Source organism: Pteronotus mesoamericanus, unplaced genomic scaffold, assembly GCF_021234165.1.
Source record: "Pteronotus mesoamericanus isolate MK-2021 breed Mesoamerican mustached bat unplaced genomic scaffold, CSHL_Meso_final contig_74, whole genome shotgun sequence".
In the NCBI taxonomy this organism is placed as follows: domain Eukaryota; kingdom Metazoa; phylum Chordata; class Mammalia; order Chiroptera; family Mormoopidae; genus Pteronotus; species Pteronotus mesoamericanus.
Genome location: NW_026555247.1, coordinates 13351543 through 13377998, shown reverse-complemented (window position 1 = coordinate 13377998; position 26456 = coordinate 13351543). Strand labels below are relative to the sequence as shown.

Here is a 26456-nt window from a genome sequence, read left to right as displayed (position 1 = left end):
CACTAAATGTGTGCACGTGTCTACCAGTATGTATTTTCACAGCTATAAGTTCTGTTTATGCTGTTAGTAATTTTGTTTGAGAGAAATTAATTTCCTTTATTACATGAATGTTAACTAGAATCTCATTAGTTTGTAGTTTTGTTTCTAATTAGTATTTTTTAGATTATATTGCCATCCATAAAGTAAAAATGGAAAGGAGTTTGAGAAAACTTAATCCACAGGAAAAGGAAAGCCCTGTAGTTTGGTATTTGAGTTTCTCAGCAGACCAGCTCCAACTCACCATCTCCCTTCTTGAATTTCGTAGCTTCTCTTGGCAAATCCTCCGCTACAGCCCCACAGTTTTTCTTACCATGCCCTGAACGTGCTTCACACTTTCTCACCCCTATATGTGTGCTCACTTCATTTCCCACATTAACAATCTCAGTTACAAGGTCCTGCTTAAACCTTATTCCCTGCATGAAGACTTTTTAGATAAAACTAGCTCACAGAATCACACTTCTTATCATAATAATTATCTCATATTTCACCCGTTTGGCAATTGATTATGTTTAATATGACTTCTATACTACTGTTTATTATGCTTTCAACTCATATTATTTGGGTATCGTGAGAACAAAATAGCTACCTTATTTTCCTTAGTAACAGATATTGTGTTGCTTGACTGGAAGTCTCAGACCAACATAGTAAACTTATTTAGGGTGCTTGTTCACATAAACAATATTCAAGGTTATGGGTTGCTTTGTTAGGGGAAGATTCTGTCTCTAAGAGTATTTCAGAACTGCTTTAAAAGAAAAACTTGCAGATCCCATACTGTACCTTGACAACTTTCAAAATGCCTTCATTGGTCCGTGGGTCTGTCTGAATATCAAACCAATTCCCATCATTTCCAGAGAGAATGAAATATTTTGCTAACCAATTATCAGTGCCTTCTTCATCAAGATCAATTGCCTTTAATCGTATCAGTTCTGAATTTAAACAGTTCTCTTCAATGTTCGCTGAGTACTGAATAACATAGATCAATGTTATAATCAATGAATCTTCAAAAGAGAAAAGATATTTTCTAATAACTATTATCATTTAAAATACTAACAACAAACTGTGTCAATGATTTTGCATCATTATGTCTGATCAGAAATCTAAGAATGATATCGTTATAAGCTAACAGAACTGATTTTCATGTGCTATATGTAAAATCAAGGTCAAATTGGCATTTCGTTTCCTTTTTTTTGCTTACTTTTAATGTTCCATAGCTTCCTCCTTTTTTGTAAAGGGTCAGCAGATATATTAGGCTTTGTGGGCCTGAGAGTTAGTGTTGCAGCTACTCATTTTTGCTGCTGTAGCATCAAAGCGGCCAGAGACAACATGTAAAAGAATAAGCACAGCTGTGGTCCAATATATATATTTTACCAAAACCAATGGTGAGCCAGATTTGGCTCAGTTGATTACAATTTTATGCTTCTTTATGCCTCAAGATGAAAGTGGAAGGTTGAGAACGTTTGGGACTCTGTTAGAATTAATTCAGTAAATGATCAGGCACATAAAGATTCATCAATGTTGTTACACGATTCCCAGAATAATATTAATAAATTTCCACATTTCTGTGAGTGGAGAGTATGGAGGAGATGGTCTGTTGCTTTCACAGAAGAGATTTGCATGGAATAACGACTCAAAGGCAAATATGTGATATTAAGATATATTATTACATAAGAAATATCAAGGTTTATACAGCAAAGCTGAATATCCATACATGTAAAAAAACTAGGTTCACACCCTAGTGGGAAAGGAAATCAATTACTGACATTTATATAAAAGGATGTTAAGAGAAACAACTTACCGAAGTTTTCTCCAAGACGGGGAAGTTATCATTGACATCCAAAACCTTGATTCTACAGCCACACTCGGAAGACAGTCCATCTGCAGCTCCATCTCGGTCTGAGCCCCTCACAAGGAGGTTATACATACTGTGTTCCTTAATCCAGATGAAAAGGAATTGTAAGACTTAGTTCTTGTTTTGAATAAAATCCAACGCATTTGATGTCACTATTCCACTTTTCTTTTATAATTTTATACAGTATTGTACTATAATGTATATAATTCTTCTATATAATTTCCACTAAACATAATTGTTGGGTTATTTTTCCTTCCCTGCTGTACATTGAAAGAATTTTCAAAATTGTATTCTTTATTTCTTATCATTCATTTGTAGGAGGCTTTACCTCTCTGTCAAGGAAACTGGACATCGTGCGGACCTCTCCTGTGTATCTATTCAGGATGAACATTGGTGCACCTGCTGGCTCCTGAGAGATAATCTTGTAGGCGATTTTAGAATTCAGATTATTGTCTTCATCTGCATCTGTGGCACTTAACTTTACTACCAATGTGTCTAGAAATGAAGATGGAGATGGAGAATGTTTGGGACTCTGTTAAAATCAACTCAATAAATCATCAGGCAAAGGAAGAGGGAGTGGTTGGCCTCCTCCTGCATTCTCTTTCTTCTATTTATCCATGAGAATATACAGGGTGGCGCAAAAGTAGGTTTATAGTTGTTTGTATGGCAAATAATACAATAATAAATAATACAAGAATAAACTCTTCCATGTACTCACAACTGTACACCTACTTTTGTCCCACCCTGTATTACCATAACTTTAGCTACACCATTGATTACAATAATAACAGTGGTTTGCTTCTATAAAATGTTTAGTTAATTTATAAAGTACTTGCACTCCTTAAATGATTAAATGGTATATTAGTAGCAAAATACAGTGATCTTTAATGTATGCAAAAGAAATTCAATAAATTTTATCATAAAGCTGAAGAAATGGATTTTATCAATTTGTTTTTGCCACTATCTTGTGAAATTATTTTAAAATGATTAATTAAGAAAAATGATTACTTAATTATATTCAACATTGCGGTTGTTTATTGAGTGCCTCCATTCTTTTTTGAGCTCATCCAGAAAGCAGGGAATTACTGTTCTTTGCCTTGAAAGATAATAGTACTTTACTGAACAGTCACAAATACATAATTATTGAAAAGAAGATGTGTTTACAGTAATGTTAGAAGTTCTTAATTTTTCATAGTGACAAAGCACAGATAGACTAAGTCAATCCCCAAGGATATCAGCCCACAGGTCTTCCAGAGTTGGCAGTTTCCTGATGTTGTGCTTTCCAGCCTGGCTTCAAAGTGAAAAATCCTTGCACAGAGAACCAGGGATAGACTGAATAGCTTTCATGGAAATCATAGTTTATGAAAGTATGCTTTTGCCCTCTGGTTAACTCTCCTCACATGGGGAAGCATTAACAAGGCTGCTAATCAGCAATTGAGTGGAAGTGCATATGGGTTTTACCTTGCCTTCCTTCACCAAGCTTGTCCTGAAGTGTGTTAGTGAGGAAACAATGATGGACTTTGGGGACCCTCTCCCTGTTTTGCCTTTCTTAGCCAAAGTCCTCACTTTGCCTCTCTACGTTCTCCCATTTGATGTTCAACATCACTTTTTTCAGAGGGTCTGAAGAAGTGCTCCTGACACCTCCTCTCGACCCCCACCTTTTGTTATCACCTCTTTTTTTATCTCCTCGTCATTTCTTATCTTTCTTCTCCTCCAGACTTCTCCATCCTTCTTTCTTTGACTGGTCACTGTTACTTCTAGCTTCCTTTTTAATCTGCTTTTATTCTGAAACTTCTTTTTCTATTCTCTTTTCCCAAATTTTTATTAAGAAGCATAAGTACAGATACAGATGTGAAAGGAAAAGGAATATTAGGGGATTGGGGGAAGAAAGACGCAGAAGGCAAAGGGGGAGAGCAGGGAGGAAAGTGGCAATATAGGAAAAGCAGAAGTGTAGAAAGGAAGCTCAGGGGAAATGACAGAAAGAGGGGAAAAAGAGGAGGGTATTAGAGTTAGAGATGGAATTAAGCAGGACGGAAAAAATGAAAAAAAAAGAGAGAACCTAATGTAACTTGCAGTGTAGACTGTGGACTTGATTACCCTTCATGAGTGATCTGAAGGGTACTGTCAGGAAGGGGGAGAATTCTCCTTTATGTTCTTATGATTGGACTAATAATAAAATTGACTCAAGGCCAGATCAGCAGGAGGAAAAATCCAATTTAATATGTGCACATGGGAGAATCATAAATGATGCTCTGAAAAATGATGGACTGGCCAGCATTTTATACATTTTAGACATTTTAGACAAAATAAAAATACATTTTTGAAGAATTGATGGGACAAAAGAAAAGTTAATGTTCATTAGAAAGGAATTGAAGCAAGATCTGGAAAAATCTAAATGAAGTTTGGGCTTGGAAAGCAAATTTATAAAGAGGCAACAAGGTTTGTTTATATAGGTTCTTTGGCTCTGTGTTCCTTAACTCTAGCTCTTTGGGTATCTCCAGATGCAGGGAGGGCACCTTTCATCTGGGGCATTTGTCTCCTGATTTCAAGATGATGGGGGAAGAGAGAAAGAAACATCAGCATGTTCTTCTTGTGTTGGCAGTTTCCGAAGTAATTTTAATTCAAGACGATGAGTATGCCGTTGTGGAATATCTTGGGACAGCCTACCCTGGGCCCCAACAGTACAACTGCAGACACGTCCTTCATCATACTCCACCTGGTGTGGTTCAACTTAGAACTTGAGGAACAGAACAGGGCCCTCCTTCACACTCATGGTTTTAACTCAGTTTATTCTCTTGGATTAAGTGAATCACAAGCCCAGCAATGATCTCTGAAGAAGGTGCTAAGCCCTTCCTAAATCAGATGTATAAGAATCCTTCACAAACAAGAGGATGTTTAGCATTTCAGATGTGACTTTTTTTTTGTAGCTCCATTTTAAGTTAGAATTTGTGGGGTTTCTTCACAAGTTTGACTTTTTCTTATCATTCAGTTACTTGTACAATATATTAATCTCCTAAAGCTTTTGACCAAGAGAGATCAATATGGTACAATAAAGAGATGGAGAATCATTGTACTCACTTGCATCACTGTTTTCTTCAATGCTGGCTGTGTACACATTTTGTGTAAAGACTGGAGGGTTATCATTTATGTCCATAACTTTGACTCTAAGCTCAAGAGGCTTTTCTAAATCTTCACCCCGTGAATTCAGAGCCCGGCAATAGATCTGTGGAAAGTTGGAAAAAAACTTTTTCCACCAAAGGAAATTAAGTAACACATTTTAAAATATATAAGGAAATGTGCAAAGAAACAATTTTCTCAGTAAATTCAGACTATTTTTACAGTCTAGTAATTTAGACATTATATAGACATTTGATCACATGCATGTGCAACACACCACAGAATCCTGAAAAATGAACTTTTTTGATACTCTTTCCATCTCCTCAAGCCCTTTATTTGGTTTCATTCTACTGTGTTTTAGCAAAAGTAAGCCTTAGTCCTGAGAAGATAATTTTTTAAAAGGAAGAAAAATAATATGCATAAACCGAAACACACTGCTGTGACTTACCAAGAAAAGCGGAGTTATCTCTCTATCTACCACTGAGGTGATGTTAATTTCCCCAGTCTGAGGATTAATGGTGAACACTCCATAGGGCGGTCGATCGATCCCTACCCCGGAGATGCGGTATGTGATCTTCTGGTTTGCTTCGCAGTCTGACCTAATCTATGAGGAGAATGGCTAGGATTTAGAGCAGATCGTGAACTTCACAATGTAGTGGAACGACAAGAAAATGGCTTTGTAGCCAGATGGGTCTTGTATTGAAACACGGTACTGTGACATAGGCCTGTGAAACCTTGCACAAGTCATTTAAATTTGCCAAGCACCATCTCGTAATGGGATAATACCACCTATGTTCTAGGTCTGTTGTGGGGATTATATAAGGTAACTTGTATACACCCCACTCTAATGACTGACATATGGCACATCCACACCTGATGCTAGATTTATTATTATTAACATTATGTTGTTCACTTCTCTGATTTTTTCTTTTTTTGCACATACAAAAAGAGTTTGACAGACAAAAGAAATCAGAATCTTTACTATTTTGTAAGAAGATTGTGGCATATGAATATGTACCTGCCTAGACTTGAGTTTGAGGTTTAGTCAAAAAGGTAGGTAATTTAAATTAAGAATATCAGAAGAGAAATACAGTGCTTAGAGATATTGGAAATAATTTTATAAATCAAAACATACCATATCGCTCATCTGCCAAGTAGATTTTATGGCAAATATTCTGATATCTAGATGATGTTTTCATAGTTTTGTATCTATGATTCATAAAATTAAACAAAGATGGTTTAAATTTTGAAATCTAACCTATATACTAAAGATGAGAACACTCAGTAATATACCAAAGTTTGTTATCTAAATATCCACAATGAAATGAAGACAGCTAGAAATACAACTTGGATGAGTTCCATTCTAGTCCAAATATCTTATGTATATAGATGAAAAAATCCAGGAAATCCCTCAAATAAAAATATAAAGAAAGGAATGTACAGTACAAGTGGGGTAATATAAAGCTGTAACTGTGGCTGAATGGAAAGGATAATTTAAAAGCTTTCCAAAAATTTGAAAACATCTGTGAAAGAACAAATCTCTTTTCTCAAGCTGAGATTAAATCTATGATACTGTTGCTGATGCTTACTATGTATTTTGTAAAGATTTTATTTATTTATTTTTAGAGAGAGGGGAAGGGAAGACGGAAGAGAGGGAGAGAAACATCAATGTGTGGTTGCCTCTCGTGTGCCCCCAACTGGGGACCTGGCCCGCAACCTAGGCATGTGCCCTGACCTGGAATCGAACCAGTGACCCTTTGGTTCATAGGCTGGCATTCAGTCCACTGAGCCACACCAGCCAGGGCTGATGCTTTATTTTTTACTATATTTTTACTGTAAAGCTTTAAGGAAGGAATTCTGGTAAATCATAATTTTTTGATTTCAATAGTGGCCCAAGTCCGAGATGCCTAGAAAAAGCTAATGAAGTGGTTAATGTGGATCTTATCCTTCATGGGTTAGTTTATAACAGTTCGTCCTTTAACAGTCCTTCCTTATTGAGAGCCATTATTTGAAATATCTTTTAAGGCTCCTCTAGTGAGAACTTTTGATTCTGTCCTTATTTCCTTACTTTCTTGGAGAGAATTAGTCAATTCTTTAAATTTTTTAAAAAATAGATTTTTAGAGAAAGAGAGAAGAGGGGGAGGGGTAGAGAGACAGAGAGAGACACACACAGAGAAACATTGATTCCACTTATTTACACATTCATTGGTTGCTTCATACATGTGCCCTCTCTGAAGGCTGAACCTGCAACCTTGGCATATCAAGAGAATCTCTAACCAACTGAGCTACCAGGGCTCAATTCTTTAAATTTTTAATTTGGGGGGGGGGCTAGTCAGAAAAATACTAGCATGTGCGTAAATTTCCTAAAATGTGCGGGCAATGATAAGCAGAAGACAGATGGACAGACAAAACCCAGCAGTGCTGGAGATCAAAGTTTCTCTTCTAGGATCACTCAAGGACACTGCTCTGTAGCAGCTCTCAGAATGCAATAGTCCAAATGGTGCCTCAGCAACATGAACAAGTAACTGCTTGTCACCTATCTTCCTAAATCACTATGGAGTAGTAAAGACTGCAAAACATTAAAGTGTTTGAGGGCTTTCCCGCCCCTCAAAAGCTTTCGTTTTCAGCAGAAGATACTCCTGTTATTTCACCACTTACTCTGGCAATTGGGTTCCTCTTGGAGTTGTCCTCTCCTTCCCGACACGCTGCGGCAAACTTGATCCACTCTCGCTTTTGTCTTCTGACAGTTTGCCATTTTGTAGTGCCATTTTCAATGTCTAATTCTTTCACCTTAAGCAAAAAATAGTTCATATTTCATACAGTGTTAGGACAATTTTACTCAGTAGAGACATTTATTCGACACTATAATGTATACCCAGAGGAAGCAATGGTATTGAATTTGAGGAACAAAGCAAGTTTTTACTAATTCACAACTCTGGACAGCTTGGCTATCCTTACTAGCTATTTCTTTTGGAATCATGTCATTACTAACTATATGATTCTAGAGAAACAAATTTTATTAGGTATGCATGGAGCTCATAATGTGCTTTACTGGATAATATGGCATATATAGATTTTTTTTTTCCAATTTCTCCTCACAGGTTAGTAGACATTTGGTTCTGTCTAAAACATCTGCAGGAATATTTGCTTCATGCCAAAAGGTCCTTGATATTTGGTCTTGTCCAAAAATGTTCATGGAGATGTCTAAGCTGACTCATCTACTTAACCCCATGTGCCACGACCAGCTAGGCTACCAAGGCAAGAAGGGTTATAGTTGGCGATAGAGCCACAACATAGTCATTGGACTAATAAAACATGATAGTATTTTTATGTATTAGTTCTGTAAACCAAACGTATAAATGACTGTTAAGGCTATTTGAACCCAGGGACATTTTCTAAGCTTGTACAGAACCAAATGTCAAGGATATTTTGATGTGGACTGAATGTCTCTGTGGGTGTTTTAAACAGGATTAAATGTTATGCTAAGTAGAGGCCATGCCCACATCACCCTTCACTGAGCTTTCACAAAGCTTTCTGGTCTCCAGACTTTAAAAGATTGCTGGTATTCCAGTTAAGTGTTTCCTTTGCAAAAAGAAAGTTGTGCTAGTGAGTGTACTTGCCTAAAAGAGGGAAAGATTTTTCTTTTCTGCAAATAAGGACACCACTCTGGCAATGCATCCAGATACATTATTGAAGGATTAGAAGAATATTTGAATTGAAATGATGGTAACCGTCATAATCCCATGGACACCCATATGGATTTTCAGTACTGTCCATTTGTCTCTCAGCTTGCTATATGGTTTTCTCTTTATGGCCTTACTTACTATTGTTGGAGGGTATTTAAGAATTTTATACTATTAAAGACTTTAGAAATGTTATTATGTGTATAAACATATCTGTATACATGTATAAACATATGCATATATATATTTTGTAACTCCTAATGTACTCGTTGAAACATAGATAACTGTATGTTTGTTTAAGCTAAGTGGTCATTTAATTACCACTTTGGGGGAAGGAAATGTTCCATGTGAATGGGGCTTCTACTTTCAAGAACCAAAGCATTACCATTTTCCCCATTTTTATGCAACTTCTTAAAATGTCCACTTGTTTTCTATTTTGTCAACAGAAGTTACAAAAGTAATTATTTGGTATTATCATAATGAAAATGTAACTGCTATAATAAAATAAAGCCCTGCCATGGAAGATAGTGGCTTTATTTCCTGAATTCCACTCTAAATGACAATGGATTCTCTGTTGTTTTATTTAGTTGTGATTACAGACTTTTTTTGGGGGGGGGCATTTTTCCCTCATTGATTGGCCATCCAGTTTTCTTTCTTGTAACTGTAACTGTCTAAAATCTTCCTCCAATTCTAATGTGTTATTATGCTTCTTTTCCTTTGTTTTTAGTTTGGGAGACGTAAGCTTCCAGTATAGTTTGATGGGAATTACTATGACACTAAGCTGTCACAACCCATGTTTAAAAGCATGGAAATCTAAATTACGGGTTTTACTATTGCTTTTTTCAAATATTCTGACTTTTGATATGTGACGCATTACAAAATTTATTTTTTACTTCAATTTTAAATTGAGAAAATAGTTTTAATAATTATACATTACCTCAACAATAAATTCACTGTTTACTTCCAGCACCACCTGTTATAGAAGGCACAACAGCATACATTTAATTAGCATATATTTGCATAATTTAAAGGAAGCAGTGTTATAAAACCATTGACAATGTTCTCTGATTAATTTACTTCTTAAATATGCATTTCGCTAATAATATGGAATAAATATGGGTAATGCAAAATTAATAACACAGGCTTTTTGCCCTCAAAGGCTTTTGAATGTTTAAGGAAGACACAGACATAAATACAGCAAGGGAAGCTGAGATGAGTGCTTCAACACAGGCGCCCGCAGGCTCAGTGGCAGGAAAAGCAGACAACTCAAGTTACCAGGTAAATTTCAGGAACACCTCATAAGAGAAGGGGAATTTGAAAGGACTCTGTAGGATGAAGCTACCGTGACAAGAGAAACTGATGGGGAAAATTTTTCAGCCAGAGTAAAACATGAACACAGATGTAAAGGCGCTAAGTTTCAGAGTATGTTCTAGGAATGGAAAATCATATTTTAGCTGGAGGGTAGAGGAAATAGGAGACATGGGAGACAAGATTAGGAATGGCAGTTTGGAGGCAGATCATGAAGTGCCTTATATACCTGAATAAAGAGATTGGGTTTTATTGTATAAGATACTAGGATTAACAAAACATCGTTTTTAAAATCTGTCAAAACATGTCATTGATATGAAGGGAAGATTACAAGGGAAAAGCACTTGCAGTCAAGACACTTAAGAATTAGCAATTGCTTAGGCAAGACACAGAACATGAACATAGGTGCTGATGTGACACTGGAGCCTTTTCCGAAGAACTGATAGGGCTTACAGACTGTGAGGGCAAGGGGCAGCGGGGAAGTGCCAGATGATTTTGGTGACTTACGTTGGCTCTCTGGGACAATGGGGGGGCCTCTAACAATAACAGAAAATTCAAGAGAAGAATATCACTGGAGGGAGATGATGACTGAAGTTCGTTTTATTTATTTTCAATGTCCCTCTAAAATTTGGGATAGACATAAAAGCTAGAGAAGTGGAATTTATCTAAACAGCAGTGCTATTTAAAGTTGCAGGAAATAAGGATATCACATTAATGAGCTTAAGAAGATCAGTGAAGTAGGCAGAGAATCTTGTAAGAAGTGCTTATATTTGTGTAAGGGACAAAAGGAAGAAGTCTAAAAGCAGAGAATAGAGAGATCAAGGACCCAGTTTGGCGGGTGCAGAGCAGGTTCTATGAACATGAAAATGGTGAAAAGTGGCAGCGGTGTGGTTGCAGTGGAGGGTGAGTAGGCAAGTTGAGTTCAGGCCGAAGAGACTGGATAAGGAGAGAAATAGCCAGAAAAGAGGCAGAATGAGTGGAATTCAGTGACATGAAGTTAGACAAAGAGGAACTATTTAATGGTTCATGTTTCATTGCAAGGTCTAGGAGACAGGGAACTGAGGAGGTCTTGGGCTCTTAGGCAGGCAGTCATTGCAAACCTTTGTCAGTGGGATAAGTCACATTGCTAAAGTCAGGGAACGAATTACGGAGAAAGTGGAAAGCGCAATCGTAGATTACATTTTCAGGTTAGGAGATAAAAGGCATGTGAGAGGTATGATCCAATTCAAGGAGTTAATTAGATCAAGACTTATTTTTTAGGCTGGGGAAATAATACAAACCACAGGGAGAGGGAAGGGGGTTTGTGGCGAAAGAGTGGAGGAAGGAGAAGAAGAGAAAAAGGGATGGGGAGAAGGAGACAAAAGTCAGGGAGTTACAATTGTAACTAAAAAAGAAAAGGAATGGTGAATCAAATGCTCAGGGAACAGAGATCTGATAATGAGAAAGACAATTTCTTCCTCTGCACAGAAGGCCAGAAGAATACTATGAAGAGAAAAAATCATTTTGAGGTGTAAGAGCAGGAGAATTTTTTACATAGCTTTTCGGAGTTGGAGTGAACAGGAGTGAAGAGGGGGTGGCTTGAGGAGACTGTCAAGAGGGAATGTGACAGAATGCCAACAAAATGCCATGAATCAGGGAGCAGCAGGAGGCCCACCTAGCACTCTTGAGTTAGGGAACGCTTGAGCACAGAGAATTAGAAATAGAGAAAATAAACTATTGTGCTACAGCTGATGGAAAGTTTGAGGACCAGTTGACATTAGGAACCAAGAGTATGATGCACAGCCCGTCTGTTTTGTGCCTTCTCTAGTAGAACCTGGCAACCTGGGGGTGTAAGAAGGAATGTGAGGGCTGTTCCAGAGTTGGAGATTGTTATCAAGGCAGAGTGGGGGCTGGGGGAGTGATGAGCTACCACTGTGAACTCCAGAGAGTCAGGGAGAGAGGGAAACCAGGGAGCTCTAGTGAACAGAGAGGAGGGAGGCACTGGATCAGGTGGAATGGTGCACAGCAGGTTTTGTAGATGTGAGGAGGACATAAGAGGGAGTGAAGGGTGTGGGGTGGGGACTTGGAAAGACAGGTGAGTCCAGAAGTGGGAAAACCAGAGATGACAGAGGTGGCAGTGAAGCATAATGTTTCTGCTTAACTCACGTTCTCTATGGTGTGTCATTTTATTAGACTTTAGTAAAATATCTAGACCTCAAAAAGGAGTTCAGTATTTAACAGAAGATGGTCTTCTATTATTTGGTTGCATAGGATATTTTATTTCATAATAAATATTGCCTTTGGGAGTTAGATATTCTTGTGTTAGAAAACTAGGTGATTCTGGAAAATAAAGGAGAAGCCAAAGTCACACAGAACCTGACTACTGGGAGATTACTTACTACTGTTAATATTTGGAGAAACTTTTTCAGACTTTGTTTTCAAAAACATAAATGTACACAAATTGTAACTTTCTTTTTAACCAAAAGAAGTTATAATATACACATCATTTAGTAATTTTTTTCGCTCAGCAATTATCATGGTAAACTTTCATGTCAATGAATACATACATGCAGATGTCATACATTTTTATGGTGTATGTATCACTTACAAGTGATGCCTCGTATTACTTACATTCAGGTGATGATGAGACACTAGGGTAACAGAGAACCAACAGTTTCTGCAGTTTAGTGCTGCAGACTTAACTCTGCTATGATTCTCAGGCTCTGTCCTCCAGGGGGAGGTTAACGGAAGGCTGCCTTGATGGATGCCAAAAAGTTGGTGAGCTCAGCACGTGACCCCATGGTTCACAACATGTTCCCTCTCCCTGTCTTCAGCTTCCTTCTTGTCTCTCTTTCTACCCTCTTCTCCACTTTCCTTCTCTCTCTCTCTTTTTCTTCTCTGGTTCCCTTGCCATTTTTGGCCTTGTCTTAGGCTTCACAGAGAGTCAGGATAGCCTTGTATGCTGCTTACCCTCATAATGCAATCAGGGATGTGGCAGGTAATTGTCATTGTATCCTCACCCTGGTTTCTGTCAGCTTACAAGCTTGTGAAGTTAATATCGTATCTACACAGTGTTAAAATACCAACTAAAGAAAGAATGGGCCCAAATCACCATTCTGCTGATTTTTGTTATTGTTAAGTTAATTAAACCAGGAGCTATTAGACTGAGCTCGTCCTGATGCCGAGTAGAGTAGGTAAGGAAACCAAAAATCTAAGCTGGTAAGTGGCTCAAGGCTATGAAATTGAAATTAAAAACAATCACAAACATTCAATTAGGCTTTAAGCTATAGCCAATCAATGGTGTATTTACTTTGCTTCCTGCTTTTCTTTAAGAAAATTCTTCCACAGTTTCCATTGGTGGAAATGTTTCTAACCACTCTTGATTTTTTGCTCAGATAAATCTAAAAAAAATTAATATGCCTCAGTTTATCTCTTAACAATTCAGTTACTCAATACCTAAAGTTTCTATTGAATCGCCTGATGATATTTTACCAAATCAATCTGGTTTTGCTTAAATTTTACTCTCATATACTGTGGCTTCTGGCTCTGGGAAAATATTGATGTTTATATTGATTACTATTAATATTGTTTTGCAGAGGTCTTCAAAAGATTTTGCTTATGTAGCTTTAATTTTTTTAAAAAAGTGCTTTTCAAAATTTTCTATAGTGACACCTAAACATTTTATTATAAGTTTGCATAGCTACAAAGGATGGAATTTAAGACTATTATAAATATAGATATTTTAAAATAAACTGTTACATTATTTTTTAAATGTAGCCAACAGAATCTAAATGTTGTAGGCATTTCATGTACTGTCCCATCCATTAAATAGTAGATGAGTAAGTTCTTTTATAATAGTTAGAAATTTTATTTCACTTCTATTTCTCTTTGAATTCCTATGTCTTATTTCTATTTAGTGAACTGTATCTTCCATAGGTTCATCTTATTGGAATATATTTTCAAGCTTTAAATATATTTTAACATATTTTATTTTTTGAGCAATCTACTCTGCAACAAAATTATATATAAATAAGAATTTTTGTTTTATTGTTATTTCTATAACTGTAAGGACCTAGGTGTTAAAAATAAATTTCTTCTAGATTACATTAGCTTTACAATTATTATTAGCAACACAGTTGATTTCCAGCAAATATGGAAATTTTGATACAATATCATTAAATGTAGAAAGTAAAATTTATCAGAAGTTCATTTCAAAGAGATGGATGAAGCTTTTAAAAAAATAGTTCATGAACAACTATTACTGCTAGAATTAAACAAATTTTAGCATCAATTCTATTTTGTTTGGTTTTGTTTTTCTGTTGTAAGTACTGGGGAAAAACTTGTTCATGTAAACAGATAGATGATATTGGAATTTTTTGAGTAGGAGAGTCATTAATTCTTAAAACTTATTTTGAATTTATCACTTAAATCTACAGAGTAATCTATCATTAAAAATGATTTTTAAAATGACCCATTAGCTGACATCCCTAGTATGTCCTCTTTTAATTTTGTTGAAAATACATGATTGAAAAACCACATGACTTGCAAAAAGATTCATTATGAATTTTAAAGTCAGTTCTCTTTCTTGATACTGACATAAATATTTTGAATTATCCCTTAGTACAGTGCCCAAGATACTTTTATAATTTATTGCACTGTAACACAGTAATATTTGCAGTGGGTATGACTTTTTTAAAAGCGGGATTTGGGAGAGAAGAACCAGCTTAATGTCCAGGTTCAGAACCAGGTTCAGGTGCATATTCAGACAAAGGACTTAAGGAAAGAATATACATATGGAAGATGAGGATCTAGTAAACAATTCCTTTAAAACTATCTGTACACGTCTAGCCTCTGAAGTGATTTTATATCATAGGGATATCTGTGCTCCAATTTGAAGAACTATTGTTATACTAGGAATTAAGCTAGAAAGTTTTTTAAATAGTTGTATATTTCTAAGTCAAATAATTTATATCTTAAAATGGATATGTACCCCTAAATTATAAGTTAGCTTCATTAAAAGCAATAGATATACACACACATACTTAGACTTGGAAGCAGAAAAACTAAGTATGGGTCTTGACTCTGTTTATCAGATGTGACCTTGGATAAAACCTCTACCTCTCTCTGATTCAGGTAGACTAAAAGTGTGAAAGTAATAGGCTCTGTTTATTTATAAAGAGGAAAGAACAGTGAACAAGGAGTTTTCCTCTGTGCTTCAGAGGGTGTGCTCACAGTACTTCCTAACATATAAAAGTACCCATCAGTCATTTTGAAACACGTGGAATTAGCCACAACACTTCCGGAGGGAAGCGGGTAGGGTGAAAGGATGGGTGAAAAAGGTGAAGGGCAATATAATCAATAATAGTGCGATAACTGCATGGTGACAGATAGTTATTAGACAGTGCAGCGAGCACATCATAAGACATATTGCATCCCTGAAACTAATAAAATATTGTATGGCAACAATACAATAAAAATAATAAAATAATAAAAAACTAATAAAAATGAAGGTTTTCTGCCTGGAAAGAAAAAAAAAGAAAAGAGAAAGATATTAACCACATTGAACAGATCGGTCCTCAGTTTAAAAGGATAAAAGAAGTGGTTTGAAGACATCTGGTCAGGATGAAGGTGTAGGTTGACAAGCTTTGCCTCCTTGCACAACCACAGAGAGAATTACAACCAAATCTCAAAGCAAATAACACCCAGAACTGTCAGAAAATCGAACTGTATTGAAGTCCAACGACCAAGGATTTAAAGAAGCCACACCCATCCAGACAGGCTGTGGGGTGGCGTCGTGGAGACCGCTGGGTGAGGAGATGCGGAGTGGTGCAGAAAGGCAGTGACGGTGGAATGGCTGGTCTCACATTCACGTGTGGGGATAAAAATCAAGAGGGATACATGGGATACAGCCCATGGTCCCAGCGCTGGGAAGATAAATCCCATAACTTCAGGCATAAAAACTAGTGGAGGTTCAGGTGGAAGAAGAAACTGCTGAATTTTCAGGAGACTCCGCTTAAAGGGCCTGCAGGATCTTAGAATATTTGCAAACCCATCCACTCTGGGATTTAGCACCAGAGCAACAGCAGGAAGGGAGCCAGTTGTATACAGGGAGCGGGTAAAGTGGGAAATGGGGTGGGTGTCAAAATGGGGTGCGTGTCGGGGAAACCTCCAGAAGCCAGGCAGCAGCATTGTCCCTTCTCTGAGGCCTCCCCTGACACAGAGCCACAAAGCAGTGAAGCAGGTTGCCCTGCCCTGGTGATTACCCATGGCTCCACTCCACATAATTTACAGGTGCCTTTTCTACGATAGGCCATACTACTAAGACAGGGAGTTAAAGCAGCTCTACCTAATGCATAGAAAGAAACAAGAGAGGCTGCCAAATTGAGGAGACAAAGAAATGAAAGAATAGACCAAAACCCCAGAAAAAGAACGAAATGAAATAGAGATAGCCAACCTATCAAATGCAGAGTTCAAAACACTGGTGATCAGGATGATCAAAGAACTCATTGACTATGGCAACAACATAAAGGAAGAAATCAAGGTTACACTAAGTGAAATAAAGAAAAATCTACAGGGAACCAGCAGTGAAGAGGGGAAAGATGGGATTCAAATTAATGATTTAGAATATAAGGAAGAAATGAACTCAACCAGAACAGCAAAAGAAATAAGAACTCAAATAAATGAGGATAGTATAAGGAATACTTGGGACATCTCCAAATGTACCAACATGCGAATCATAAGGCTGCCAGAAGAAGAAGAGGAAGAGCAAGAAATTGAAAATGTATTTGAAAAAATAAGGAAAGAAGACTTCTTAAATCTGGTGAAGGAAATAGACATAAAAGTCCAGGAAGTACAGAGAGTCCCAAACAAGTTGGACCCAAAGAGGACCACACCAAGACATGTCATAATTAAAATAAAATGTTAAAGATAGAGAATCTTAAAAGCAGAAAGAGAAAAGAAGAGAGTTACCTACAAAGGAGTTCCTGTAAGACTCTCAGCTAATTTCTCATAGGAAACTTTGCAGACAAGAAGGGACTGGTGAGAAGTATTCAAAGTGATGAAAAGCAAGGGCCTACAACCAAGATTACTCTATTCAGCAAAGCTATTATTTAGAATGGAAAGGCAGATAAAGTGCTTCCCAAGAAAAGTTAAAACTAAAAGTGTTTATCATCACCAACCCATTATTATATGAAATATTGCATATTTCATATATGCAATATATTGCGTATTTGTATTAAGAAAAAGATCAAAACTATGAACATTAAAATAGCAACAAATTCACAACTATCAACAACTTAATCTAAAAAAGAAACCAAAAAACAAAAAGCTACCCATGGCTGGCATTGCTCAGTGGATTGAGTGCCGATCTGTGAACCAAAGTGTCACTGGTTTGATTCCCAGTCTGGGCACTTGCCTGGGTTGCAGGCCAGGTCCCCAGTAGGAGTGCATGAAAGGCAATCACATATTGACATTTCTCTCCCTCTCTTTCTCCCTCCTAAAAATAAATAAATAAAATCTTTGGAAAAAAAGAAAAACAAACTAAGTCACAACCACAACTGTAAGAGAGTCATAGATATGGAGATTATTTGGAGGTTTAACTTCTGGGAGGGGGAAGGTGGAGAATGGGGGAAAGGTGCAGGGATTAAAAAGTGCAATTGGTAGGTACAGAAGAGATAGGAGCATGTTAAGAATAGTATAGGAAATGGAGAAGCCAAAGAACTTACATGCATTACCCATGGACATGAACTAAGGGGAAACTGCTGGAGGGAACGGGGGGTACTGGGTAAAGAAAGGAGAAGGGGGGAAAATTGGGAAACAGTAACATCTTAATCTATAAAATATATTTAAAAAAAGAAGTGTTTTGAGTTCATTTTACCTTACTCTTATCCTCTCTACAGAACCCAAATCAACCTAAGGATAGCAACAGTTCCATATAGCCAGAGAATCCTGAGTCTAAGCTCTTTTTCATCCTTTTGCTATCTCTGATATTTGTTTATGTTGGGGCAATTGCAATGCTAGATCGCAGGGTTCTTGTCCAGCAGAACTTAACGCTGTGCCTGATGGAGGCCTCTGAGGTCCATTCTGGTAATTCTGTGTTCCTCTTGGCTGGCTCTACCTATGTGGTAGCAGCAGCTAAGCCCTCCACATGTGCTCCTTTTCTGTATAGTTCTCATTGAAGAAACTTGGCAGATTTTATTCTAAGGCCCATCAAAATCATGAGTCCTGTCAGGAGGCTCTTTACTTTCCAAGAAACACTTGTGGATGGGTGTGTTGGAAGAAGCATTAAGTGATATCATCTTCCTAGATTGCACGCACCATAACAGCATTGAACTTCAGTTAAACTGTGAAGAGTAGGTATGGGTCCCTGGATAATTGTAGAAATTCCTTGCCTATGAAAGTCACCTTTCAGAGCTTTCGTAGGTCACCTGTCATCCAAGGGTGGGGTTTGGCCTGAGAGTCTGGCTAAAACATAGCACACAACATGGAGGTAGCTGAAACCAGTTACCACAGTGGTGGAGTACCAGAAAGAGAGTTAGAGGCAGCTGCAGTTGAGGGAGCAAAAATAACCCTGAGAAATGTTTTGGTGTTCTAAGTGTGTCACGGTCGCTGTGGTCTACTTGATGAGAGAGTTTCCTGTCTTCCTTTTTGCTTTGGATAGCCTTACAATGAACTGCATTAACTAAAGTAATTTGAATAAGACTTTTTCTGGCAATAAAAAAGTACTTACAAATTTAAAATATGTGTGTCTGTGTTAATGTCTGAGAATATGATGAAAGAGGAAAAGTGCATACCTGCCCTGAAAGGGATTACATCTTAAAAGAGGGAGGAAAGCAGATAAACAAGAAATATTGGAATATTACAGACATTGCAGATGAAGCATGTACAGGATGTAGCATTGGCCTAAAGGGGAAAGGAGTCAACCCTGGAACAATGGATAGAGTTTTGGACATCAAGTACCCATGTCCACATTCTGACTGTGCCACTTAGGGGCTGTCTGCATCATTTAGGCCTTGGAATTTTCTTTATTTGTAAAATGGGGATACTTCTATTTACCGTTCAGGAGTCTTACATTAGTAAAAAAAAAACTTTGTTAACTATAAAAATATTTTGCTAGTGTGGTGTGGTGAAACGGGAAAGCAATGACAGACTGAATACCAGAGAGATTTCTGCATCCTGCAGGAAAGGGATTGGAGAACCAGCTCCTTTGTCGTCTCAATTTTAAACATTCAAGCTTACTTGGAAGTTCACTACCCGCATTACAGTTGCCTATTAGCATGTAGGCGGGAAATATGGTGAAATGGCTTGGTAAGAAAGATGAATTAGAAACAAAATCCATTCATTCATTCAAAAACTTTCATTGATAAAATATTATGTGACAGGCACTGTGTGCAAGATAAGTTCTGACCTGTTATGACAGATGTACATTCTAGGGAGAATAATAGGGTAGCTAATATTTTACAGCAATCCAACTTTCGGCAAATTATTGAAGTTTTTCTGGCTTTCTAGTTTTTTTTCTTTAATCCTTTCTCCTAGAGAGAATATGATGATTTTATATGAGATATGTGGAATCTAAGTCATTACATGTGCATATTGCAATATTAGGATACATATTATTCGCTTCCAAAATGAGTATATTGAAGTAGTAGCTACTGAACAAACCTACTTTTCATCTCCTTTACTTACCTTTTTGAAGTCAGTTTTCACAGTCATTTGCACAGCTAGTACCTTATTAATAAGCCTTCCTCTCCTGAATAATACTTATAAAAATAATTGAGTAAAGCAATTGCCATAGGTCTATGGTAGAGATGCCAAGTTTAAGCCTAATTATACCACTTTTGTTTATAATTGAAGGTATATCAAGTAGTGCCATTTTAGTTTGTACGCTGTGTAATTTTCTGTGTAGAAAGGAAGGGCAAACATTTCTCATGCAGGTAACATCGGAAAGTTTCACCAGTCACTCCTTTCACACACCCTGTTGTCAGAGCTGCTCTTGTGAGTAAGGAATTCCAACTGTGATCCCACTGGCGAGAGGGAAGGAAACCTAGCTGCAACTCAAACAACAGATTCATTGCTTTATAGGGAGCTCCTCCCTGGACACTTAAGGACTAGAAAGGAGTCATAAGACTATGTACTAAGGTTTAAGAAATTCTCTAAAAAAGAAATATCTTAAAAAGAGGAAAAGAAAGCATCTATCTCAAGAACCATTGGTTTTAGAGCAGGATTTTTATCCTACAATTCCATAAACAAATATTATTGGCAAGACTGTATTAAAGTTGCAGGTTATGATATGATAATAATATTGATTATCTCTTGGCATATAAAACTTATTTTAGTCCATCATGGTCTCTGCAGGAATTTGAAGGCAACACCATAAATTTACCCACTTGTTTTAAAATATGTTTTGTAATTCTTTAGTCACTTATACCAAAAAAGATGTAACAGAAGTGAGATTTACTTCTATATAACCTTTGGTGTGATGAGAACATAAAAAGTTTCTGCAACAAACAGTATTGGAACCAATCATTTAATGCTATCTTAGGTATTCTGTTTAGTACAAATAAAAAACCAAATCAGATAAGATTGTTTTTCATGCCCTAGTTGGCATGGCTCAGTTGGTTGGGCATTGTCTTGTAAAGTGAAAGGTCGTCAGTTCAATTCCCTGTCAGGACACATGCCTAGGTTGCAGGTTTGGTCCCCAGTCAAGGCATTAACCAGAGGCAACCAACTGATATTTCTCACATCAATATTTTTCTCCTTCTCTCCCTTCCCCTCTCTCTAAAAACAAAACAAACAAAACAACAAACAAAAAACACATTTTTTTTATCAGCCTCTACATCTAGAAATTTGCCTCGTGGTAAAATAAATAAATACATATTTCTGTTTCACATGTCAGAATCACATTGTTTTATGTGAGAACTAGACCGATAATTGGTTAGGTTATTTCTAAATGTGTTGGTCAGGTTTGATGCCTGTTTTCAACTTACAGTGAGATAATATCTGTGTGTTTAGCCACTGACCTTCTTTACTGTCCAAGAATCAGAATATTTAATTGAAAGGTTAACATTTTATATATGGCATGAATGATCACCATATGTGCACAAAAAAAAACCTTATCTGATAAAAGCTACATGGCTGTTTTTTATGATCTTATCAACTCAATAAAATATAAGCCTCTGACAGCTAATAGCTGTTTTGCCTTAAGTGATTCCTTCCTAGCAAAACTTTTATACTCCATAGCATTACCAAAATATTTAGATTCTCCAACCAAAGTTATGAAAATAATATTTGGGAGTCAGACATGAACTTCTATGCTACCTGTTTCATAGAATCTGAGTTTCTGCACTGGAAGAAACTTAGTGACATTACGTCTGCCCACTCATTCTCCCAGGGGCACAGTGCGGCCCAGAGGAGTTGGGTGCCTTAGCCAAAGTTACGCAGCCCCTTGAAGGGAATCTGTGACTGAAGTCTGGGGCTTCTAAGGCTTGGTTTAGTGTTGACTCTACCTCACCAGCCCGATGTGTTTTACAGCAGAAGAACATGAAGAACATCGTTAGGAAGGAAATGCTGAAGGACTCACATGATAAAATGAAATGCCTATTGCCGCTTAGAGTTTGGAGAGCTTTTATAGGTTAAGTCAGTCAAAACCTTATTTAAAGTACTCTTTGTGGTTAAAGCATAAATGACACAGAGTAGCCGTAAGTCTCTGAGAAGCTGCCACACCCTTATTGGTGTGAACTGCAATGATGCCCCAGAGAGCCTTTCATTTATTTAATGAAAAAGGGGCAGGGTTGAAGTTCAAGAAATGAAAGACAAGCAGGAGAGCCCATTTTTGACCACATCCACATTAGTATATTGATTCTCCTTAAACATTTCTGCATTTCTCCTGACCTTGAGACATGCTAGAAGTTTCTACTTCCTAATTGCAAAAATCATTGGTTATCTTAAAAGACCTATTAGAAATATGAAAAGAACTTAAGTCTATCATAATTACCACGAGATGTAAAACACTTCACTTTAGTATTTTTTACTTTAGTATCTTTGGGGAGACATTAAGTATCGCAACACTAAAATTATGAAGGATAATAAATCAATACAACCAAAAAGAGATTCTAAGTATCTGTAATATAATTCTCTTTCCAGATTAAAGAGAAGAAAATCCACTCTTTGATTAAATAACATTGTCATGAAATGTACCTGTGTGGAGAAGAATAGGAAGCAAAATTTAGTGCCCAGAAGTTACCTCAAAAATCTTGATGCATCCAATCCTTTTTCCTTACAGAAAACTAAAGGTTTACCTGAGTCAAAGCATGAAGGTACCCCATAGAAGTCTAGTAGGTGCTCTACACTGATTTTCTTGATTTCTATTCAAGATTGAATCAAATTCCTCCCTCTTTCTTTAGTAATGTAAGTACATTTTGATCATTGTAATAAGGCATTGCACTTCTATTTGGACTCTTTTGGTTTGCAAATATTTCTCAATAATGATCTTGTTTAATAATGTCTCCCAAGCTCAGAGAATGGAATGTTCTACTACGGTTCCTTCCAAGCTTGGGCTGTGTGCCCTTTGACAGGGCTAGGCTCCTATGCTGTTTTTGAAGTTCATAGATGTGAACTCTAGAAGAATGGTACCTGCTAGACCAACTGGACATGGTGTATTCCCATATCTGTCCATCTTTAGCTGTCCTCTAAAAGGCTTTAGAACTGGTGCGCAGGTGCATCATGCATATTGTCACCCTAATAATAGGATAGAAATCATTTCCCAAATTTATGTCATAGCACCACTGCGGACATTTCTGGGAGGCTGAGGTGCAGCCATCTATAGTCTATTTACCTTTATTTGTTTTGAAAAAATGTGTACAATTTCCTAATAATTCACTCTTCTCTTTCTACTTATTTTTTTCTTAACTGTTTTTATTGAATTATTCTGTCATTTGCCCATTAATAGACTTAAATCTAATCTAATATAACAGTTTAATTGATTCTTTAAATAGACTTTTCTAGTTGAATTGGCAATCGCTTGGTGCATTGATCAAGCTGACCTTTGTTCCTCCAAGGACCTGGCATTAGGAGCTGCCTTACTATCTCTTTTAAGGATAGGACACCTGGCATGCAAAATGCCCAACTAGAAAGCATTTTATGCCTTGGGCACCAGAGGTTGGAGGAAAGTAATATAATATACAAAACATCATGTTTACTTTAAAGAAATAAATCATCTAAATGTTTCCTTCCTGGAGTGTAGAGATGGCTTGGTTTTCTTCATTTTTCTTTTGCCTTTTCTGACCAGAAAATTTTTTCATATGATTTCAATATTTCACAATTAGTTGCAATGTAATTTTGACCAAGCTAACATTCCTCCACCCTGAAAGAAACTGACAGGGATAAAACTGCTTAAAAGAAATGGACTTGATCGGCTTTACTTCCCTACAAATTTAGAACTAATATGCACCAGGAATTTTGATAGCTATCAGTCTGATTAAGTATAAGAAATATAGTTAATAAAATAGAAATATTATTTTATTTCTGATTATAAATTTTAGAATTGTCCTAGCATTTAATCTGAATTAGATTATGTCTCTGATGCTATTTAAGTCTAATTCAGCCAGAGTCTCCCCCACTTCTCTATTAAGTCCCTTGAGTATGGAGAGTCCTTGGAAATCACCAGAAGCTGAACTCAGAAAACTGCCTGGCAGGATGGGGTTTACAAATGGATTAAATCCCCTGTAGAAAGTTCATCAAGTGACAGAGACAAGGCTTTAAGGCTGCATTTTCTCCCCAGGCCTTCCAATTCTACTTACCATAAAAATGATCAAAAGGTAAATGTTCCTGAAAAGGAGCCAATCCATTCCTTCGGGTTGCTCTTGTACACAAACCCTAGTGAGATTTGATTTTAGTTCTAGTCCTCTGGGTCCTGAATTCAGCTCTGCAGCAAGAGGTGCTTTGAGATGCCCTTTTAGGAAGGCATGGATGCTAACTCTGTTTCTCTCCAGACAGAGGACTGAAGATTTTCTATAATGACTCTGTTTCCCCACCCCAAACTCCTGGGCTGGTCTGGAAGGCTGGCATTGTTTGGGTTCTGGGTAAGAACGTAGACACACCTTGATTCTTATTGCAATGAAACCCTTTGTTGGACACCAAAGAAAAATCTTACAGAGTGAAGACGAGATTTACAGGGAAGATACCCAATGAATAATAAATTACTCACAACATGAAAAATAATTAAAATGTTAGGGCCTATCATCATGCTGAATAAAATTAGTAGGCTTCTTCTCACTGCCAACATTGTAAAAGCTAAATTACACATACAGACAACACACACACATATCCACTACCAAACCAGCTTCAAGGAATGACTCTTTGAGCAAAGGGCATTGTGAAAAGGTGAGTATGATGTAGGGAGAAAGATACAATAATGGAACTCTCATCTAATTCAGGTGATTCCTGCTTTTCTCCTTAAGACATCTTAATAGAATGGCATTCTTTAATTTTAAAAATGTTCTGAAAAAAATGAGGTTACGACAAAAGAACTCTGATTTCACTAGCATGTTTGTTTTAGCACATTTTTTTCCTGAATATACAGTTGAACCCATATGATATAACATTAACTAAAATGTTTCAGGTTAACCACGTACAGAGTTTGCTCACTCCTCGTGGCGTTTCACAGATAAAAAACAGACACCATGGAGACACTTTTTAAACCTTCATAAATATTTCTTAAGAAGAAACTGAAATTAGAAATCTCAGAGTGTAAGGGAGAAAAATCAGAGCAGCATCTGGATATTTCTGAAAATTATGTCCCTTTTTATTTCTCACTTGCTCTTTATTAGTATGGGTTTAGAATAGGATATAGTTTCCTCATGAAAAAAAAATTACAGGCTGGCAGCAACGTCCACTAACATAAAAAGAAAATATAGTTAAATGTTCTCTAATTGCTAATATGGGTTGGTTGGAGTATTCTAAAAGGAGGCTGTATCTTGTCTTCATTCCCCCATCATTACAATTCAGAAACAAGGCAGGCTCTATTTCTAGTAATGGAATGTATTCCAAATAGCACTTAGTGTCTTGAGAACCTGAGTTTAGCATTTTTGGGAGCATAGGAAAGAGTCAAGGCAATTAGAGGGCTGGCAGAGTATCTTAAAATAAAAAAAAATGAATTATATGTTGAGATATTTATGAGAGAGCAGGAAATTATATATAAGCAATGGGAAGCAGTGAATTGTTACAAAAAAGTAGTATTTGGATATATATGCTCAAACCAGATCTTATATATTTGAGGATATCTGCCTAATTTAAAAATATCTAAGCTGAACAGATAAAGCATGTATATGTTTTAAAATATATCTTTAGGTCTTTCTTTAGATTGTCTAGAATGCTAATAGACATACATTCACCAGATGGTTTATTAACCCACTATTTCATTTGATAGGTCTTTAAACCAAGAGTTATGGAGAGCTATGCTTGAGTAAATAAACATTATACATTTTCTGGTAACTGTTTTATATCCAACTGAGCTTTTATCATTTTTCATTGTCATGAAATTTTGCTCAGAGTTTTTTTTGAAATGTGACAATTATATCTACCATAGAAAATGTTTCTTTTATAACGAGGTCAGAAGAGCATAAAATTATTTTTATTCCTGAGATATACCCTCTATCAATAGTGCCAGTGAGTTTCAGTCTTTTGGGGTATGGCAGCATTTTCCTGTTGTTTTTGTGTGTGTGAGGAGAATGAGTGGTGTTGCTGCTTGAGATTATTTCCAAGAGACAGGGTGGTGTGAAGTCATTCCCTCCTGTCCAAACTGCCAAGACCTTTTTATTGGCTATAACTGCATTGTGGCCTTTGTTTTTATTTTTCTGCAAAGCCGTTGACTTATTTTGGAATAAAGAAGGACTATAAGAGTATGCACTGGACCAATGAGTTAGCCATATTCCTTGGCCAACTGTGTGTATTTCTGTCTCTAGAAACATATCACAAACAGCTATGGAGATGGTTTGTGTCTTGTGGAAATTTAATGTGCCTAGGTTTGAATTATAGAAACACAGGAGGAGAAGACACAGTATCTCAAATAAAAGGTTTAAAAAAAATACATGGCCGATGGCCTCTTTCTATGTGCCACTGGGTTTATCATGGCCCGAGTACATAAAATTCTTTTTGGCGTCTGCATCTAAAGGGGGATATGAGAGAGTATATGGACGCTTCACTGCTTCTAGTACTATGCTCTGGGCCATCCAGCAGAAATAAAGGTGGGAGACCTTTGATTGCAATGGGAGTCACTGCAGAACAGTAGAGAGTAGGAGAATGCAACAGGGATTCTGTAGTGGATTTATGGCCTTAAGCAATGGGTCATTCAGAACTTAAGAAGGAACCAAAGGATCTGGGAGAAGTCAGTAACTCTCATGATGGTTTTATTCCCAGAACTACTTCCAAGCAGGTCCTGAGGCAACCTACAATGGTGTACTATACTAAGATACATTGTACAGAAA

General features: G+C 36.9%; 1 protein-coding gene across 1 annotated transcript in view; it reads right to left on the bottom strand.

Annotated features, from left to right (window-relative positions):
* DSG4 (desmoglein 4) overlaps nt 1–26456 on the bottom strand; it is a 50061-nt gene that overhangs the window by 17177 nt on the left and 6428 nt on the right. The window contains exons 2-9 of the mRNA XM_054583810.1: nt 10385–10532; nt 9626–9661; nt 7664–7795; nt 5454–5609; nt 4967–5111; nt 2217–2383; nt 1835–1969; nt 817–1002 (exon numbers count right to left, since the gene is read on the bottom strand). Coding sequence (XP_054439785.1) covers nt 817–1002; nt 1835–1969; nt 2217–2383; nt 4967–5111; nt 5454–5609; nt 7664–7795; nt 9626–9661; nt 10385–10532 — 1105 coding nt within the window. The remainder of the gene's footprint in view (nt 1–816; nt 1003–1834; nt 1970–2216; nt 2384–4966; nt 5112–5453; nt 5610–7663; nt 7796–9625; nt 9662–10384; nt 10533–26456) is intronic.